At 34.3% G+C, this 17,672-nt stretch overlaps 2 protein-coding genes across 2 annotated transcripts; both read left to right on the top strand.

Annotated features, from left to right (window-relative positions):
• The first annotated feature begins 420 nt into the window (after nucleotides 1-420).
• Nucleotides 421-2,388, top strand: LOC131623292 (uncharacterized). The gene has a single exon (XM_058894291.1). The coding sequence runs from the start codon at nucleotides 421-423 to the stop codon at nucleotides 2,386-2,388; it is 1,968 nt and encodes a 655-aa protein (XP_058750274.1).
• A 131-nt stretch (nucleotides 2,389-2,519) lies between these two features.
• LOC131623291 (uncharacterized) lies at nucleotides 2,520-3,170 on the top strand. Its single transcript, XM_058894290.1, has one exon. It carries the CDS (start codon nucleotides 2,520-2,522, stop codon nucleotides 3,168-3,170), a length of 651 nt encoding a protein of 216 aa, XP_058750273.1.
• The last annotated feature ends 14,502 nt before the right edge of the window (nucleotides 3,171-17,672 follow it).

The raw sequence follows: 17,672 nt of genomic DNA, 5'->3' as shown, positions 1-17,672 counted from the left end.
TCGTAGCTAATCGGTGGCTAAAGTCGTAGCTAATCTCTAGCAAATTTGACGTTAAGGACCAATAGTTTAGACGAAAAATTTTGAAGGGACGATTTCTTAAAGGAAAATTTTGGAGGGACTAAAAACGAAATCTGCAATATTTAGAGGGACCAAAAAGTTCATTAACCCTTAAAAATAATTTCAAAATAAAAAATTTGTAACATAAATAATTTAAAAAATAATTCATTTTTTTCGTGTTTGAATTCATACATTATTTGAAATATATTTTTATTTTTATGGATAGATTTTTATTTTTATGTTGTCCTCTCTCACAACATCATCTTCTACAAATTAACCTAATTCTCAATTAATTCACCTTAACAATTTTGTATGGATAGATTCTTAGTTAGAGAGAAGTGAGAGTTTCTCTCACTAGTTTTCATGAGGGAGATGCAATGGACTGAGGTGAAGAGGAAGCCGTTTTTGAATGCGCATTCTAGGTGGGATGTTTTTCCCAGGAACTGGAAACCTAGGACGGATGAAGAGAAAAAGGTGATCTCGGTGTTTTGCTCTAATTTCTTAGATAGAGTGAAGGCGGAAGATTTGTTTGATTTGTTTGGATGCGTAGGCAAGTGTGTGGAGGTGGCCATTTCACCTAGGAGGAACAAGTGGGGGAAACGTTTTGGCTTTGGAAGATTCAGGGAAGAAGGAGATACGAGGATGCTGGCGGTGAGGTTGGACGCCATTCAGATAGACGGTGTGAAAATTTATGCCAATATTCCTAGGTTTGAGAGGAAGAAGGTGGTTAGAGGGAAGGTGTCTGGAGGTGAATACGTTGCGGAATCAAAGGGTGGCTCGGAGGTTTGTGCGGCAAAGGAAGGTGCTTTTGGAGGTGTTCTTGTTCGAAATCCGGGTCGTTTGTCGTTTGTAGAGGTGGTTGCGAGTCAGAGGGAGGCGGTTGCGGATCAGGGAGAGGGGGTTGCCCGATCGTGTGATTTTGAGTACAAGTCAGAACCAGGTGTGAAGGCGGTTTTGGAGAAAGCTTTCGTGGGTGTAGTCTCTAACCCGGGAAACTCTTACAACATTCAAGATCAGTTTTTTCAAGAAGGTTATTTCCAGATCAAAATCACTCCTTTGGGGGCAAATTTGTGTTTACTTGAAGAAGAGGAGGAAGGCGATATTGAGGTTCTGATCAAGGAAGCAGAATCATGGTGGAAACAATGGTTCGTTAAAATTAGACCGTGGAACGTATTAGACGTGGATACTGAAAGGACAACTTGGATTCGTTTTTTCGGTGTTCCATGTCATGCTTGGAAAGTGGAATTTTTTGAGAAGCTTGTTCAGACTTTTGGAACGTACATCTGTTCCGATGAGTCAATAACGGAGAGAAGCGGTATGGAAGTAGCTCGTGTGTTGGTCCGTATACCTATTGAGTTCATGGTGTCGGTGTTTGTTAATGCAAAGGTGGATGGGGTGACTTTTAGGTTGAGGCTGAGAGAAGAATTTTCGTCTTTGTGTAACGTTGTGAGAAAAGAGGCGCAAGTGGAGGAATCGGAGTCAGAAGACTCTGTTTCGGTGGGGGATGTTTCCAGGTGCTCATATGGAAGTTTCGCAGACGATTTTCCGTTAGGAGGGTCGCCGGCCAAGGAGGTGAGGGAGGAAGTTGGGGTGGAGTTTTCTGAGGGAGAAGCTAAAGAAACAGAGGAAAACCCAGCGGTCAATGGGTCTGGTGGTTTACCTAGGCAAATTAATGTCAATTCTAAAAGGGTGATAAGTACAAAGGAGCCTTTTTCCTTTGACCAGGCTATAGTAGCAGCAAAAGGAAATGTAGGTCTGTCAAATGATAGCACGAGTATTAAGGAGGCAGAGGATTATGTGGCAAATGAGGAGGGAAGTAGCGTTAAAAGAGTACAAAGCGATAATGTTGTGTGGAAGGGACCCACTAGTGAAGTGGCAGCTGGAAAGAGAATGAAAAGGATCAAATTTAAAAAGGTGGGGTGCAATAATGGGCCAAAATGTATTAGGAAAAATAAGTCCAAATCTTTTTTAAAAAAAGCCCACGATGCAAAAAGGGAGGCACGTAAAGATACAGAAAATAGGGGGCAGATGGAATCGGACCCTATTTCTATTTTTTCTGCAGAAAACGGTAATAACACAAAAGAGGGAGAAAAGGTGCAGTCGGCAGCGGCTTACGGTGTGCAATCAGAGGAGTCAATAATCCGAAGGAACAACAGCAGATTAAAGGAGAATTTTGGTTCTAATGTTGGGAAGAAATTATGGAAGATGTTATCAGACCTGGGAGTAGAGAAATCTGGAGCAGAAGATTGTGTTGTGGAACTGGATAAAATGGAGATGGAGGAGAGAAACCGTGTGGAGGTAAGGAAGGAGAACAACTTCTTGTTTAAATGATAGTTGGAACTCTGAATATTAGGGGGGGAGGAAACAGTGCAAAAAGAAGAAGAATTAATCACATCATCTCAAAAGGTAATCCTGATCTTTTCTTTATTCAAGAAACAAAATTGGAGCATATCTCTTGTTCTATGGCTGGTAGTTTTTGGAGGAACAGTAGTGTCGATTTTTCGTTTATCCCGTCTGTAGGGGCGTCGGGGGGGATTCTGACCTTGTGGAACACTAATACTGTAAAAGTTGTTTTTAATTTTGGTGGAAGGGGTTTTCTGGGGATGAAGCTTTTGTGGAAGGGGAATTATTTTTATGCTGTAAATGTTTACTTTCCTAGTTCCAGGGAGGAGAAGAGATCTCTGTGGGAGAAAATTCTAGATTTGAAATCAAGATTTAGTGATGGAGAGTGGTTAGTGGGAGGTGACTTTAATGCGGTTCGAAACAGGAGGGAGAGAAAGGGTGTTTCGTTTCATAATTCTCGGAGGGAGTGGTCGGAGTTTGAAGAGTATATTAGGAGGAGTGGGTTGGAAGATGTTCCGTGCAAAGGGAAGAAGTACACGTGGTTTGGTGGTGATGGTAGATCGAGGAGTAGATTAGACCGTTTCTTGTTGGCGGATAAGATTGTGAGTGGGTGGGGCGTCATTGGCCAATTGGTGGAGGATCGCGATGTTTCGGACCATTGTCCGGTGTGGTTGCTTTGCGATAAGGAAAATTGGGGTCCGAAGCCTTTTAAAGTAAACAAAGAATGGTTTTCTTATAAGGATTTTTTGCCGTTTGTGGAGAAGGAATGACTCTCTATAATAGTGGAGGGGAGGGGTGATTTTATTCTTAAGGAGAAGTTAAGAATGTTAAAAGAGAAGTTGAGATGGTGAAACATAAATGTTTTTGGGAAATACGATTTGGAGGTGGAGGATAATGTGCGTATTTTGAATGAAGGAGACGTGGAGGTGGGGGAAGAAGATGTGGAGGAATCTATGGTGATGGTGGAAAGAAAGAAAAGTGCTTCTAAGGATATTTGGTTGAATTTGAAAATTAAGGAAAATATGTTAATTCAAAAGTCGAGATTGAAGTGGTTAAATGATGGAGATGCTAATAGCAAGTATTTTCATGGGGTGATGAAAGCTAGAAGGACAAAGAATTTCATTGGCTTGATTGTAACGGAAGGTGGAATAATTGACTCGGTGGAGGAAATTAAGGAGGAAGTAAAGAATCATTTTGAGAAGAAATTTGTAGATGAGGATAGGAGGAGGCCGGTGCTAGACGGTTTATTTTTTGATACTTTGAATGAGGAGGATAAGTTATCTCTCGTTTGAGGATGTGGAAATAAAGGAGGCTATTTGGGATTGTGATGGTTTGAAAAGTCCGGGACCCGATGGATATTCTTTCTTTTTCATAAAGAGGTGTTGGGATTTTATGAAAGTAGATTTCATCAATTGTTTTAGGTGTTTTCATAGAGAAGCTCTTTTATCGAAAGCTATAACTTCTTCGTTCCTTACTTTGATTCCGAAATCTTCAAATCCTTTGAGTTTGGATGACTATAGGCCAATTTGCTTGGTTGGGTGTATATACAAAGCTATTTCCAAACATTTGGCGTCAAGATTAAAGAAGGTGTTAGGGAATTTAGTGTCTAAGTGTCAAAGTGCTTTTGTTCCGGGGAGACAACTTTTGGATGGCGTTATGGTGGCAAACGAGGTGGTGGATTTGGCGAAGAGAGAAGGAGTGGGATGTTTACTATTTAAAGTGGACTTTGAGAAAGCATATGATAAGGTGTCATGGGATTTCCTTAGATATTTGCTAAAAAGAATGGGCTTTGGTGTTTTATGGTTAAAGTGGATGGAGGCGTTAATTTTTTCAAGTAAGATGTCGGTCCTTGTGAATGGTAGTCCTACGGCGGAGTTTGATGTGAAAAAAGGGTTGAGACAAGGTGATCCCTTATCACCTTTCCTTTTTGTTATTGTAGCGGAGGGATTTAGAAGGTTGGTGGCTAAGGCGGTGGAAATGGGAGACTATCTTGGTTTCAATTTGAGGAGAAATTGCTCGGTGGATATTCTCCAATTCGCCGATGATACTTTACTTTTTGGGGAGGGGTCTTGGAATCAAATTTGGGCGATCAAGGCAATTTTGAGAGGGTTTGAAATTGTTTCCGGTCTTGGGATCAATTATCATAAGAGCAAGCTTATTGGGATTAATGTGAGTAACCATTTTTTGGATTGTGCATCTCATTTTTTGTCTTGTAGGAGGGAGGATAACAATTTTATTTTTCTTGGCATACCTATTGGAATCAATCCTAGGAGGATTTCTTCGTGGAATGGCATTATAAGCAAAATGAAATCAAGACTTTTGGATTGGAAGGCTCGCTTTTTATCTTTTGGAGGTAGATTAACTCTCCTCAAATCGGTGCTTAGTAGCCTTGCTATCTTTATGTTGTCTTTTGATAAGGCTCCAAAGAAAATTATTAAGGAAATAACAAGGGTTCAAAGCAAGTTTCTTTGGGGAGGTGGGGGAGAAAATAAGAAGATTCATTGGGTGAGTTGGAAGAATTGTTGTTTACCTATTGATAGAGGAGGGCTCGGTCTAAGGCGGATTAGGGAGTTCAATTTAGCTCTACTTCAAATGTGGAGATGGAGGATAATGGGAGGATCGGAAGCATTATGGTACGAAGTTTTGAAAGCTAGGTATGGAGACATTAATCTTCAAGTTGTGGGAGCGACAAAGTTGGATAATAACAAGGGTTTAAAATCATTTTGGTGGAGGGATATTTTGGAGATAGATCATGAGTTCAAAGAGAGTATTTTTGTTAACATGTGTAAATTTAAGGTGGGAAATGGATTCCATATTGCTTTTTGGCACTCTTGTTGGATAAATGATAGTTCTTTAAAGGAAACTTTTCCGGTTGCTTATTCTTGTTCGGATTTGAAGTTTGTTAGTATTGCTTGCATGGGAGGATGGGAGAATAACGAGTGGAAGTGGGGTGATTTAGGTGTTAGGGGATGAGGCGGTCCGGGTTTGGAGGATGAAATGGGGAGGTTGTTTTCGGTGTTGGAGGGGGCGAGGCCGGTTTGGAGTAATAGAGGGAAGAGGGACTCGGTGATGTGGGAGCCCGAAGAGGAGGGAATTTTTTCGGTTCGGAGTTGTTATAATATGTATGATAAATATAACATTCCGTTTGGTCCTAAAGTGGAATTTTCGGATTCTTTTTCTCTTCTTTGGAACATGTTGGTTCCTCAAAAAATAAAAAGTTTCGGATGGAGGTGCTTTATCAATAGAATGCCAACTAAGGATCAACTCGCTTCAAGAGGTATTTCTTTCTCTAATTCTCATTTGTGTATTTTTTGTGAGAATGACCAAGAAACTCTTCTTCATCTTCTTCTTTATTGTCGGGCTTCTTTGTTAATTTGGAGGGATATGGCCTCTTGGATTGGTTTAGATTTGGGAGGGGAGTTTTCTTTGATGGAGAGTTTTATGAGATGGTTTAGTTTTTGTAAATCGAAGAAGGTGAAGAAAGGTAGAGAAGGTGTTATTTGGTTGACAATTGTGTGGTCAATTTGGAATGAGAGGAATAGTATCATTTTTAGAAGAGAGGATTGGAATATCCTAGACATGGTTTGGAACATTAAGATTCTTTTGTGGCGGTGGTCGTTCATCGGGAATATTAATCGGACCAAATACAATTTATATGAGTTCAACAAAGATCTTATGTTGTATCTTTCTTAGGTGTATTTGGTGCTTAATTTTTTCGTTGTCGGATTGGTTTTCGCCTTTTGTAAGTTGTAAGTGTGTAAGAACTTTTGGTTCTTGGTTTATATAAATTCTTGATTGTTAAAAAAAAAATTATTTGAAATATATATTTTTATTTTCTTTAATTGTACAAAAAAATATAATAACCCGTGTGTTTGTACATATTTTAGTATGATTAGTCGTGCGCTTACGCGATACTGGTGTGTTACCCGTAGATTCGCAATGGTGCTGATGTGATACATATGTTTTTGTTTTCAAAATGTAATAAAAATGTAAATAAGAAAAACTAAATTGTTTTACCAAAATACTTTATTATTTAAAAAAAATACGCATTTTTAAAATAAAACAAAATTGTTTGACATCAATAATATATTAATATATAATATAATTTTCATTAAAATAGAAATTATTTTTGTTAAAATAAATATAAAAGACAATCAAATAGTTGGGAAAGAACATACACGTTATAGAGTAACAATCAATAACATATTAATATACACAATATATTAATATACACAATGTAACTTTCATAAATGAATATGATTTTTTAAGAAATTGAAAAATGTAAAAATAGTATAAAGTAATATGAAAGAAAACTATCCAATAAATTATAGTTATAGTTCATTTAATTTAATTTTATTAAATTTAATGTTTTATTAAATTGTAAGAGATAAATAACAAAGAAAAAGATTGGAGGGGAGTGAGAAGAAAAAAGTGTGGCTGAATGGGAAGATAGAGCCAGAAGTCCAGAATGCAGCAATCTGCAATGGAAAGGTAACCAAGGTCATCTTCGGTTCTATTTAAACTATAATATTCAAAAAGAAGTCTAAATAGTGAACAATAAAGGACAATTTAGCATAAGTATAAGTTTTAATTGAACAAAGTCAGAATTTAGTTACAAAAAGCAAAAGTTGGACATAAATTAACCCTCAAATTAATTAATAGATGGATGATTATGAACAAAGGGCAAATTGGAGATTTTCAGATATATTTATTTTCTTATATTATAGATTATATTATAGATTTTTAAACCGTATGTTTCCGGTTAAATGAACTACGAAAATTTAAAATCAACTATCAAAAATTTTGTCTGTATTTAATAACTCAAATTTGTCAAAAAAAAAAAACAATTTAAAAATTATCAAAACATAGAAAGTGTCACATTTTACTTAGAGAGTGGAAAATTAATTCCTCACAGATTATGCATATAACCAAAATTATATATTATTTATTGTTGTTATCTAAGCCCATCCCAACAAATTTGAGTCTCTTAAAATTTGGAGGTTCCGGTACCATGGCTCTCTTTACACATCCACATGATCACACCTGAAAAATACGGATACATCTTTTACTTCACAAATACCACTCTGTAAAGTTGATATAACCAATCAATTATTGATATCCAGATGTGTTGGTGTGGAATTAAAGTCTTGAGAGGAAAGTGTAAATGACTGATGCAGAGACGGGTCCTCAATTCTATGATTCTTATCTCGAAACAACTCATTAGTATTTCTACACCACAAAAACACTATTCCGTATTTAATCACTGTCTTCAATTTCTGTCAACTATCACTGTCTTCTAAAGTAAAAAAAAATATATTTATAAAGAGTGACGTGAATAGTACATGAATGAATAGTAATCCTGAATAATGTCCATAAATAATGCAAGAACAAAGACTTTTAGTAGTGAATTAAAGTTGATTAATAAAATATAAAAAATGGCCGCTATCGGATCACCCACTATTTATTTCCACGTTTTAGTTGTCTAGGTTCTGGACTTGAGGGGGTGTATTAAGAGTCACACATCAGATAATATAAGGCATGAACATGTGCTTATAACTAAGGACAATCATCACCCTACAAGCCGGTTTTGTAGGATAGTGTTAGACCCAACCACATTTCTTAATAGTTAATGAAGTGATGAAGTTAACTAATAAATTTCTAGATATTAAAAATAATTTTTAGTAGTAAAATAAAGTTGATTAATGAAATGTAAAAAGTTGGTTAATGAGGTGATGAAGCTGATTAATAAACACTAAGATATTAAAAATAATTTTTAGCAGTAAACAAAGTTGGTTAATACAATGTAAAATATTGGTTAATGAACACCTACATTTTTAATAGTTATGAAGTTGGTTAATAAAATTTAAAATGTTGATTAAATATGACTATAAAATTAATTAATCATATTATTTTATCCGTACTTCCTTTAATTAAAAAAATATTAAAAAAGGTAATTCTTTTAAAAATTAATTTTTTATTATTTAATTATTTTCCACATTTCATGCTGATGTTCCTTGTGATTTTATATTTATTTTTGTAGTGTATTTCACAAATTTATTTTTAAGTACTCATCCCAAACAAAATACTGTGAATCTTATTTAATTATTTTCCAAATTTTCTGCAAATTTACTTTCAACTTAGCTTTTATATTTCAAAAATAAATTTGTAAATAAATTTATGGTAACCTTAAAATTCAAGAAAATGTAAAAATAGTTTAAGTTGACTCACGCAATTTCACTTTACATGAATATATTGAAAAAATTAAAAAATATTTTAATATTCTTTTAATATTCTTTTAAGTATTCTTTATATTATATCTTTTAAACTATTATCTGTCTATTTAAAATATTAATATAATATTTATGGTGCCATCTAAGATGAGACCCCTATTATATGCCTCACCGGTGGATCAATAAAAAAATACCACAAAATTTAATAAATGGTTCAGATTTTTAAATAAAAGATGAGAACACTATACACGTTTTCACACCCAATCATATCCCACTCTCTTCCTCATTTGTTTCTTCTCTAATTCTTAAAAAGTTGCAGAAAATTATTTTCGAAAATTAATGCTATCAAACTAACTATGATAAATAAGAGAGGGGAGAAATTTGTTTTTAACATCATAGCATAAAAAAAATAGACGAAGACAATGTTAAGCCACACACCTTTAGGATTCAAAGTTATAATAGGGGTGTTAAATTTTGAAAAATAATTTTAATAATTAGGTGTTCTAAAAACCTTTGCACCTGTACTTTTTCATGTTTTTAAATGTCCATTTCGTTCACAAGTGTTTAAATTTGGATTTTTATTGGGGCACTTGTAGATTTTGACATTGAAAATTTCTAAACGTTACCACAAATTTTCAATTTAAGAGATCCATCTTTGAAACTAAAAATCGTTGTTTGACACCTTGTGAATTAACCAAGTTTTGGGGTTAGTGGTAGCAAGGGTTAGAAAGGAGTGAAGAATAACTTTTTAATAGCTATGAAAGATGAAGATGAAAGAAAAATAGAACAATGAGCCATATTTTAATGGCAATTAAAGAGTGCAACCGTCGTGTGGGTTTAAGGACTTCGTCACCATTGCAACAATATAAAGGAGATAGAAAAAGAAGAAAAAGTTATTAAGTGAAGAAAAAGTTATTGGGTGTGGGCACTGTGTAGAAAGATTTAGTACTGTTATTTAATCTAACGGTGTATAATAATGGTACATGGGTGAGGGATATAGTTGGGCCCTCACTCTAGAACTCACCAATATATATTAACTGATTTTTTATTATTATACTTTTATTTATTGTATCTATTTCAACAAAACTATATTTATCGCATTTTTCTCTCATTTGGATAAGTTGGACTTAATTACTTTGATTTTATTATAACCTCTTTAACCACAATTACTAATAATATATTTTATGATAAAACTTCCACCTCACAATAAATAATCGAGTCCAAAACCCTAGGCGCACCATGTTTTATTTTAAAAAATAAAATTACAATCTATTCTCTGAATTGCTTCACACAATTGAGGGGGTAAACTAACTAAGGGACAAGTTTTCCCTACTATAAATAATGCATTTTATGATGAAGTTTTTACCTCAGCCAAAGAAAATCTGAGGTCGAATAACCTAAAATGTTTCATTTAAATTTTTTATAAAAGTTTCATCATATCCCTCGGTTTTGTAGAAAACTGACAAGTTATGTAGATCAAGGTTTGATCTTCGATTCTCAGCTCTTGTAAATCATCTTATACCTCGGTTCTTTAGAAAATCAACATCATAAGTTGATTAATATTATATTCAAATAAATTGAAATTAGTTTTTACCTCGATTAGTTCCCCCGGTTTTTCTGAAAAACCAATATATTTTACTCTTTTCATTAGAATGTAAGTTTCATTCATTCACTTTTTATGCCCTAGAACTTTTCTTCGACTGAATTATCATTCTCTCCACCTAACAAACTGAAATTAGTTTTTACCTCGATTAGTTCCCCCGGTTTTTCTGAAAAACCAATATATTTTACTCTTTTCATTAGAATGTAAGTTTCATTCATTCACTTTTTATGCCCTAGAACTTTTCTTCGACTGAATTATCATTCTCTCCACCTAACAAACTGAAACACCATCTTTTCTAAGGAGGGGGAGGAATGAAGCTCAAATCTCAAATCAACAATTTTTTTCACGTTTATGGTATGTAGAACTCTCTCATGTGAATGTTGTTGTTGTTGTTATTGTTATTGTCGTGGTTTTTTAGACTTAGGATATAATGTACAGTGTTATTTTTCATGTATTTGTAGTTGTTGTAGTTTATTGTTATTATTGTATTATTTTGGAATGTTCATTTTTATTTTACTTTCAAAAGGTGTATGTTATAATGAGTCGGAGTTGGATGAGAGCCAGTAGATTAAGTAAAGAGTGTATGAGAATAGATTGATTAAACTTTTGGAATTCGCAGAAAAAAATCTTCCTAACGATAATGAGATTTTTTGGTGTCCTTGTAAAAAAATTTGAAATACACAAAAACATCCAAGGGATGTTATATTCAATCATCGTGGTTGTGATGAGATTATTCAAAATTACACGAAATGGTTATGGTATGGTGAAGTGACAAAAAATATCCGCGTCGCATAGAGTTGAAGATGATGAATTTATGAATAATACTATGGAAAATATGATTTGTGATATTGGAGTAGATGTTTTTAAGAAATTCCATGTGGTAGATACTTTGAAAAATGACTTGGAAGAGTCGCTATATCCGAGATGCATAAAATTTACAAGATTGTTAGTTGTGTTAGACTATTTAAGTTTAAGGCAAGAGGTAGGTGGATGGATAAAAGTTTCACTGAATTTTTGAAATTGTTGCTAGAAATGCTTCCAAAAGGTAACGCGTTGCCGAACCGTAGTTATGAGACCAAGAAGATATTGTGTCCAGTGGGTTTGGACTATGTGAAAATACATGCATGTCATAATGATTGCATATTATATATGAAATAGTGTGAAAACTTGAAGGAATGTCTGAGGTGTGGGGAGTCAAACTACAAGAAGGTCAATGGTGCTAAAGATGATGATGGTGTAACTAAAAAAGGTGTTCCTTCCAAGGTGATGTGGTACCTACCGATAATTCATAGGTTCAACAGACGATTTTCTAGTAAATGACGCAAAGTATACTAGATGGCAATTACCTTGTGTCAATTAAAATTTTTTTCCTCCACCTTTTTTTGACATTATGGTTCACTTAATTGCTCATCTAGTAAGGGAGATTAAAATCTGTGGTCCAGTTTATTTATGATGGATGTATCCGGTAGAGTGATACATGAAGATCTTTAACGATACATCTCGGAAGAAGATATTGAGTTTTATACAAACTATTTGTCAGAAGTGAACTCTATAGGAATTCCGAGTCTCGTCATAATGGTAGATATGATGGTAGAGGTATTCAAGGTTTAAATGTAAAGACATTTGAACGAGATGTATTTCTTCTAGCATATTTGTATCTATTGAATAACCTTAGTAAAGTTCAACCTTACTTGACCATTCACAAAAGTATTATGAAGGATAATTTCCTCTGGATGAGTGAAAAAATGTTGTTGACAGAGCATAACAAAACTTTCATAACTTGGTTTAATGAAATGGTTTCTAAAGGGAGTAGTGCATCTGAGGCAATTAAATTGATGTCACATATGCTTAAGTTTAATGTAATAAATTGGAGTGCATACAGCATTACTAAATATTCATTTTATAAAAAATTAAAGGATGGTCGTAGTACCATACAAAATAATGGGGTTATGGTTGAAACTGAATCCATTTACTTCTCTAGTTCAAAAGATAAGAATCATGTCCAGGCATCTAGAGCGTATTTTAGGGTCATTGAGGAGATTATGAAGATTGATTATGTTACTTTTAAAGTACCTTTATTTAAGTGCAAGTGGATCGACAATAACACTGGTGTAGAAAATGATGAATTAGGATTCACACGGGTTGATCTTTAAAAGACGACTTATATGAACGAATCATACATCATGACATCCCAAGCAAAACAAGTTTTTTATGTCACTGATTCTTCTAACACAATATGGTTAATTCTTCTTCAAGGAAGATATGTTCCTGATAGTGATGAAAATCAAGATTTTAATTTTGATACCCCTTCTTTAGCAACACATGTATGTTTCTCATCAAAAGAAAATGATTCTGATGATGATGTGCATGCTATTCGTTATGGTCATAAAAAAGGGATATTATAAAAATAGTAAGTAAATATTTTATATTACTTAGTGATATATATTTACTCATCTATCTTTTTATATTCTTTTTACTAAAGAATTAATGTTGTTGCTATTGATGATTTTAATTGGTTTCAAATGTGGTTCAAACTATACGTGCTTAACAACCGGTGACAAATCACAGAAGAGAACATTTGGAAAGGCTATAAGACTTTGCATTTTAGTTATTCCTTTTGTTGGTTTATCATTTGCAAATGGTTATTGCATTTGAGTTTTAATTTGTTGTAAAATTATAAGGTGTACATGTGTCATTTTGACTCTGTAAATGGTGTAAACAATGAATATTTATGGTATAATGATTTTGTTTGAGAAAGTGGAAAAAGGTACAAAGTATTTGTTTCATAAATGACTAAAGTATGGTTCTATAATAATGTTTCTGTTTCAAAAATGGCCAATATATGGTTCTGCAATATAGGTTAAAACCAAAATAAAGAAAAAAAATAACAATGTTTTTCTCTCGGTTATTATTTTAAGCTAGGGTAATAATGCTAATCTATTACCTCAATTTCTCAAATAACCGTGAGATAATGGGGCGCGCCATCCAGTTTTGAAAATAATAAAATGCAGAAGTTGGGGAACGAATCCATGTGAAGAATACTTTACCCTTCTGTTTTACAATAATCGAGGGGTAAAGTGATAAGTTCTCATGACGCCCTTCATTACCTTGTCTCTATAACTGAGGTTAAAGCCCTTTCACGCCCGACTTCAAATCTTTTTTTCTTGTAGTAGTGTTCGTATCCCAATAACTATAGTTTATCTTTTATTTCTTTTATAATGGTGTCATTATTTTTAATTTTATTTTTTGTGTATATACTATGTCATCTATTTCTTTGGTTAACCTATCAATCGAGGGGAAATATTATGCAACCTATAAAAACATTTGCTCATTAAATTTTTTCCGTAACCTAAATCATCTTATGTTGTTCAAAGTTGTTGTAGTTGTGGATACATTCATTCATTGAAGAAACTAACTTTATAACCTTGAACAAAACATTTGTTATCCCCTGCAATCTATCTCACGAAATGACGCTGTTGTTGTTGATTCCACATTTTGCAATCCCTTTTTACATTTGGGATTACTTTCTCAATATTGTCATCCAAAACAAAAATTCAATGGTTTAAATATTTCTTTTGCTGACAACATTTATAAACATATTCTAAATCATACTTAAAAATATTGCAATCCAAAACGAGGTGGATGGTAAAATTCTTTCAGTTATATTGTCGCGACGTGAAAAAATACCCGAGCGCAAAAACGCTCGAAAGCAATGAAGTTGTCGCCAAAGTTTATATTTATAAGGAAAACATTGATAAAAACCTTAATGAAAAAAATATGTCCATCACAACTAAATTTAGGTTCGGGAGTCGATTATGCGCATGGAAGGTGTAAGCATCCTATGACATCCGTTTAAATAATGATTACCTCTAACTATTTTTGCAAAATATTTCATTAACCCTAATGTATTTGATTTATCCTAATTACTATGACATATTTGCAAGAAATGGAAAAATGTTTTTTAGGGTGCTTGACAAGATGTGTATCTTGCTCCTATGTATCCCTATGTTCGATAGGGAATTCAAAGGTATGTAGTTCTGGGTAGCAAAAATTGTGCCTTGATTGATTTTAAAAATGATAATGGTGAAGTTATTTGTGTCGTGTTTAATGATGGTGATAGAATATGATGGTTTAAATGGTGGAGACACCTCATTGAAGAAACAAAACACATTCAAAATGGAAGAGCTCCCTCTTTTCTTTTTCTGCTCTATGCTTTTTTATACTTATGCTAACAAAAAAACTCACTCCCATATTCCTTTTATATAGGGAAGATTAGGGTTTTGAAACAAACATTTCATTTTTTTAGGATGAAAATAGTGAAAATGTTAGTGGAAAAATGTGTGTACGCTGATGAATTGAGGGTGAATTTCAAATACTATTTTGTATTGTTTTTCCTTTAGTGTGTGTGTTTGGTGTCAGAGTAAGAAAGTGAAAATAAAACAATTGTTTTATTTTCTTTTATTTGGACATTTTACTCTTAATACTAAGATAATAATTTTTACTTAAAAGTTGTTTATTCTAAAGAGCCTCATGTTAAATATGATATGATTATCTGAATCAAGAAAACAATGGTGGACTTTGTGGCTAAATTTATACAAATGTATCAATATTTATTTATATGCAATGACATTTGATCCTATCACAGTCACGTACACTCAATTAAAATTTACCAACGACTCGGTTCAACTAATTAGTTCAAAATTGGTTTAACTCATTAGTTTAAATTAGAATAAAAGAACATGCAATTTTTTTGAAAAATATTTATTACCCGAACAAAATTGGGGTACTATAGATATACATTACAATTTACCATTTTCTTTTTGGCGTTGTAATAGTAGTATTCTATTCCCTAGGGTGGACTGACAATCGAGGTGAAAAGTCCTTATTTTGTTTATTTTAATATAAAAATAAATAAACTATAGTACTACCGCAATATTCATAAATATCTAAGAGAAAAGTGACATAGTTTTGATTATAAATGAATCTTTATCATTCATGTATTGATTATCAATGCTCAAGACATTGTCAACACATCATTCCATAATAAACATTAGTGATCCAAGTGAAACCCTCAAGCCAGCCAATCAAAACATTAACGCCACACAGATATATCTTAAATGCTACACTGTGAATGACAAACATTTATAATGAAAATATTAAGATTGAAAAAAAGTGAAACTTATGTAAGGAAGAAGAGTGAAACAAAATTGAATTTGAAACTTTTTACCTTAATTTTACGCCTTCATTAAGTATAGAGAGAGGGAGAGTGAAATAACAAATTTACTATTAGTTAGCCGTGAAATCTGGAGTTCCATTGGATGCATTTGCAGATGAGATCTTTTGTGATCATTAGGATCGTAATCCTTATGTGCTAAAAAGGTTATGGAATTAATAGGGCCCTTTCCTGGTGGTCGACCGACGTCGACCCATAACATTGGCTTCTTAAACCCTTGTCAACGTATAGGCATGCAGGGGGGCTTAATACATCTACCTCGGATGTCGACCACCCCTTGATCACCTCAAGACAGATGAAGAAGAATCATTTCAATTTCTTTAAGGAATGATTCATTTAATGCCCCATACTTCAAATGTCTTTTCAAAGGTGTCATCATTATGGTTCTTGGGGAACTAAAACACTCGAGTGTTATGTGCAAGTGATTGGACGTGTTTGATGAATTCTTTTTCATGCTACTTTATAGTCACTTTTATAAGGGTTAATGTCAATTTCTGTTGAGTTTTTTTTTCTTTTCAAGTATAGCAGTTGTTTTCTTCTTTAGTGCTTCATATTCCTACAAATGTAACATTAGCGCAACATGGGAAAAAAAAATAGAGAAAGTATTCATAAGTCTTAGAAGGATATTCCTTATTGTTGGGTGATCCTATCTACTATTTCATTATTTTTGAGCAGGTGGCCTTGACGACGTGTTTACGGAAATCGGCCCGTCTTCCCACCGCGAAATCTTTAGTCCTTCTGAGGATTAAAGAATATGTGACAAGTATGGTGATTGGGCCATTGATTTCTATGAAAGCACTTTCTCTATCATGAGCCTTTGTCTTCCCTTTACTGCCATTGAGATAGAGGTTTTGAAACACCTGGCAATGGTAACTTCGTCCAACATGCTAGGCATACATGAAGGTATACCAGTATTGGTGCGAGTATGGTATACTAGTCTTGGTGCGAGTATTTGAATGGAGAATAATTTGATTTCCTTTTCTTTCATCTCTTAAGAAATCACGTAACCCGGCGAACTGGATGGGGAGCAGATGATTAATCTACCTGGAACTGACTATTCACCACTTTGGACCTCTTTTGAAGCTCCAACCCCTTGAGGACCAGTTCTTTTAGGTAACCCCCGCCAGTTCTGAAGCCTATGTTGTAGTTTGCAACATTGACGGAAGAGTTGAGGGAAAATGTATCGATCTATTCTCCAAGTATTGGATTAAGGGTAATTTTCTTCACAGGAATCGTCTTTACGTATACAAGGAAAAGGATCTCCCTAATGAGGCTCAGTACCAGTGGGGTCGATTAATGAAGTTTATTTGCAAACTAGGATACACAATAGGAGGTACTCTGGTGGAGGAGGTCAACAAGAAATGCTTGAAGCGCATTATTGACGTCTGGATGTTAATAGGAGCTCGATCTTGGGATGAGAGAAAAACCATCTTTGGCAAGCTCTAGAGTCTTTAGGGCTTTTGATATTTTACATCTGCATATCTGTGATGTATTTCTTTACCCATAATTGTATGCAGATTTCATAGATAATGAGTGCAACTCTGACTTCTAAGGCGGGGAATACTGTGGATCAGGAGTGACATTGCTGCAGAAGCCATGCGGACTTTACTGAAAGTTTTGGATCTAACTGCCCGCCCCTTACTCACAAGATTAGACTCTCGTTCTGCCAAGGGTCGCCAAACTCCTCCTTTGGATGAGGATTTCTCTTACTTGGCTAAGCTTTTCGGGCCTGTTCTGAAGGAAGAACTGGCTACTCTAGCTTGATATACCCGGCGTGCCTCGGCAACTTTGGCCCTTGTTGCATCCAGTCATTAGGAGGATTTTTGGTTTGATTATCACTATGATGAAAAGCAACGACTGGAGGATAGCATTCACGATCTGAAGCTTCAACGGGATAAATATCTCCATGAAGTAAAGAAAGCTTCTACATCTCTTACTGGGGTGGAGAATGCTTTGCTTCCCGTAAAGCTCGATGGTTCTCTCTCCGTCCAACTAGCTTATCTGTTGAAGAATTTGGCGATGAAGAAACGAGTTCTGACCGTTGTTAGGAGTAGTTTAGCTTCTGCTAAAAAAATTAGAATCTTTGCATCCTCATAACATTCTGCTGGCCCAACTATTAGCTAACTGCACGAGTTCTACCTCAAGTTCTACACTTTAAATCCTTACATTTATATTGCATGTCACTGTTCACAAATACGACAACAAT

This window comes from Vicia villosa, unplaced genomic scaffold, assembly GCF_029867415.1.
Source record: "Vicia villosa cultivar HV-30 ecotype Madison, WI unplaced genomic scaffold, Vvil1.0 ctg.000060F_1_1, whole genome shotgun sequence".
NCBI classification, from domain to species: Eukaryota; Viridiplantae; Streptophyta; class Magnoliopsida; order Fabales; family Fabaceae; genus Vicia; species Vicia villosa.
The sequence above is the reverse complement of the archived record's forward strand: the minus strand, read 5'-3'. Positions and strand labels throughout refer to the sequence as shown.

Excerpts from the sequence above, each read along its gene's own strand:
- LOC131623292 (XM_058894291.1), top strand. The coding sequence starts at position 421 with ATGAGGGAGATGCAATGGACTGAGGTGAAGAGGAAGCCGTTTTTGAAT.
- LOC131623291 (XM_058894290.1), top strand. The coding sequence starts at position 2,520 with ATGGCTGGTAGTTTTTGGAGGAACAGTAGTGTCGATTTTTCGTTTATC.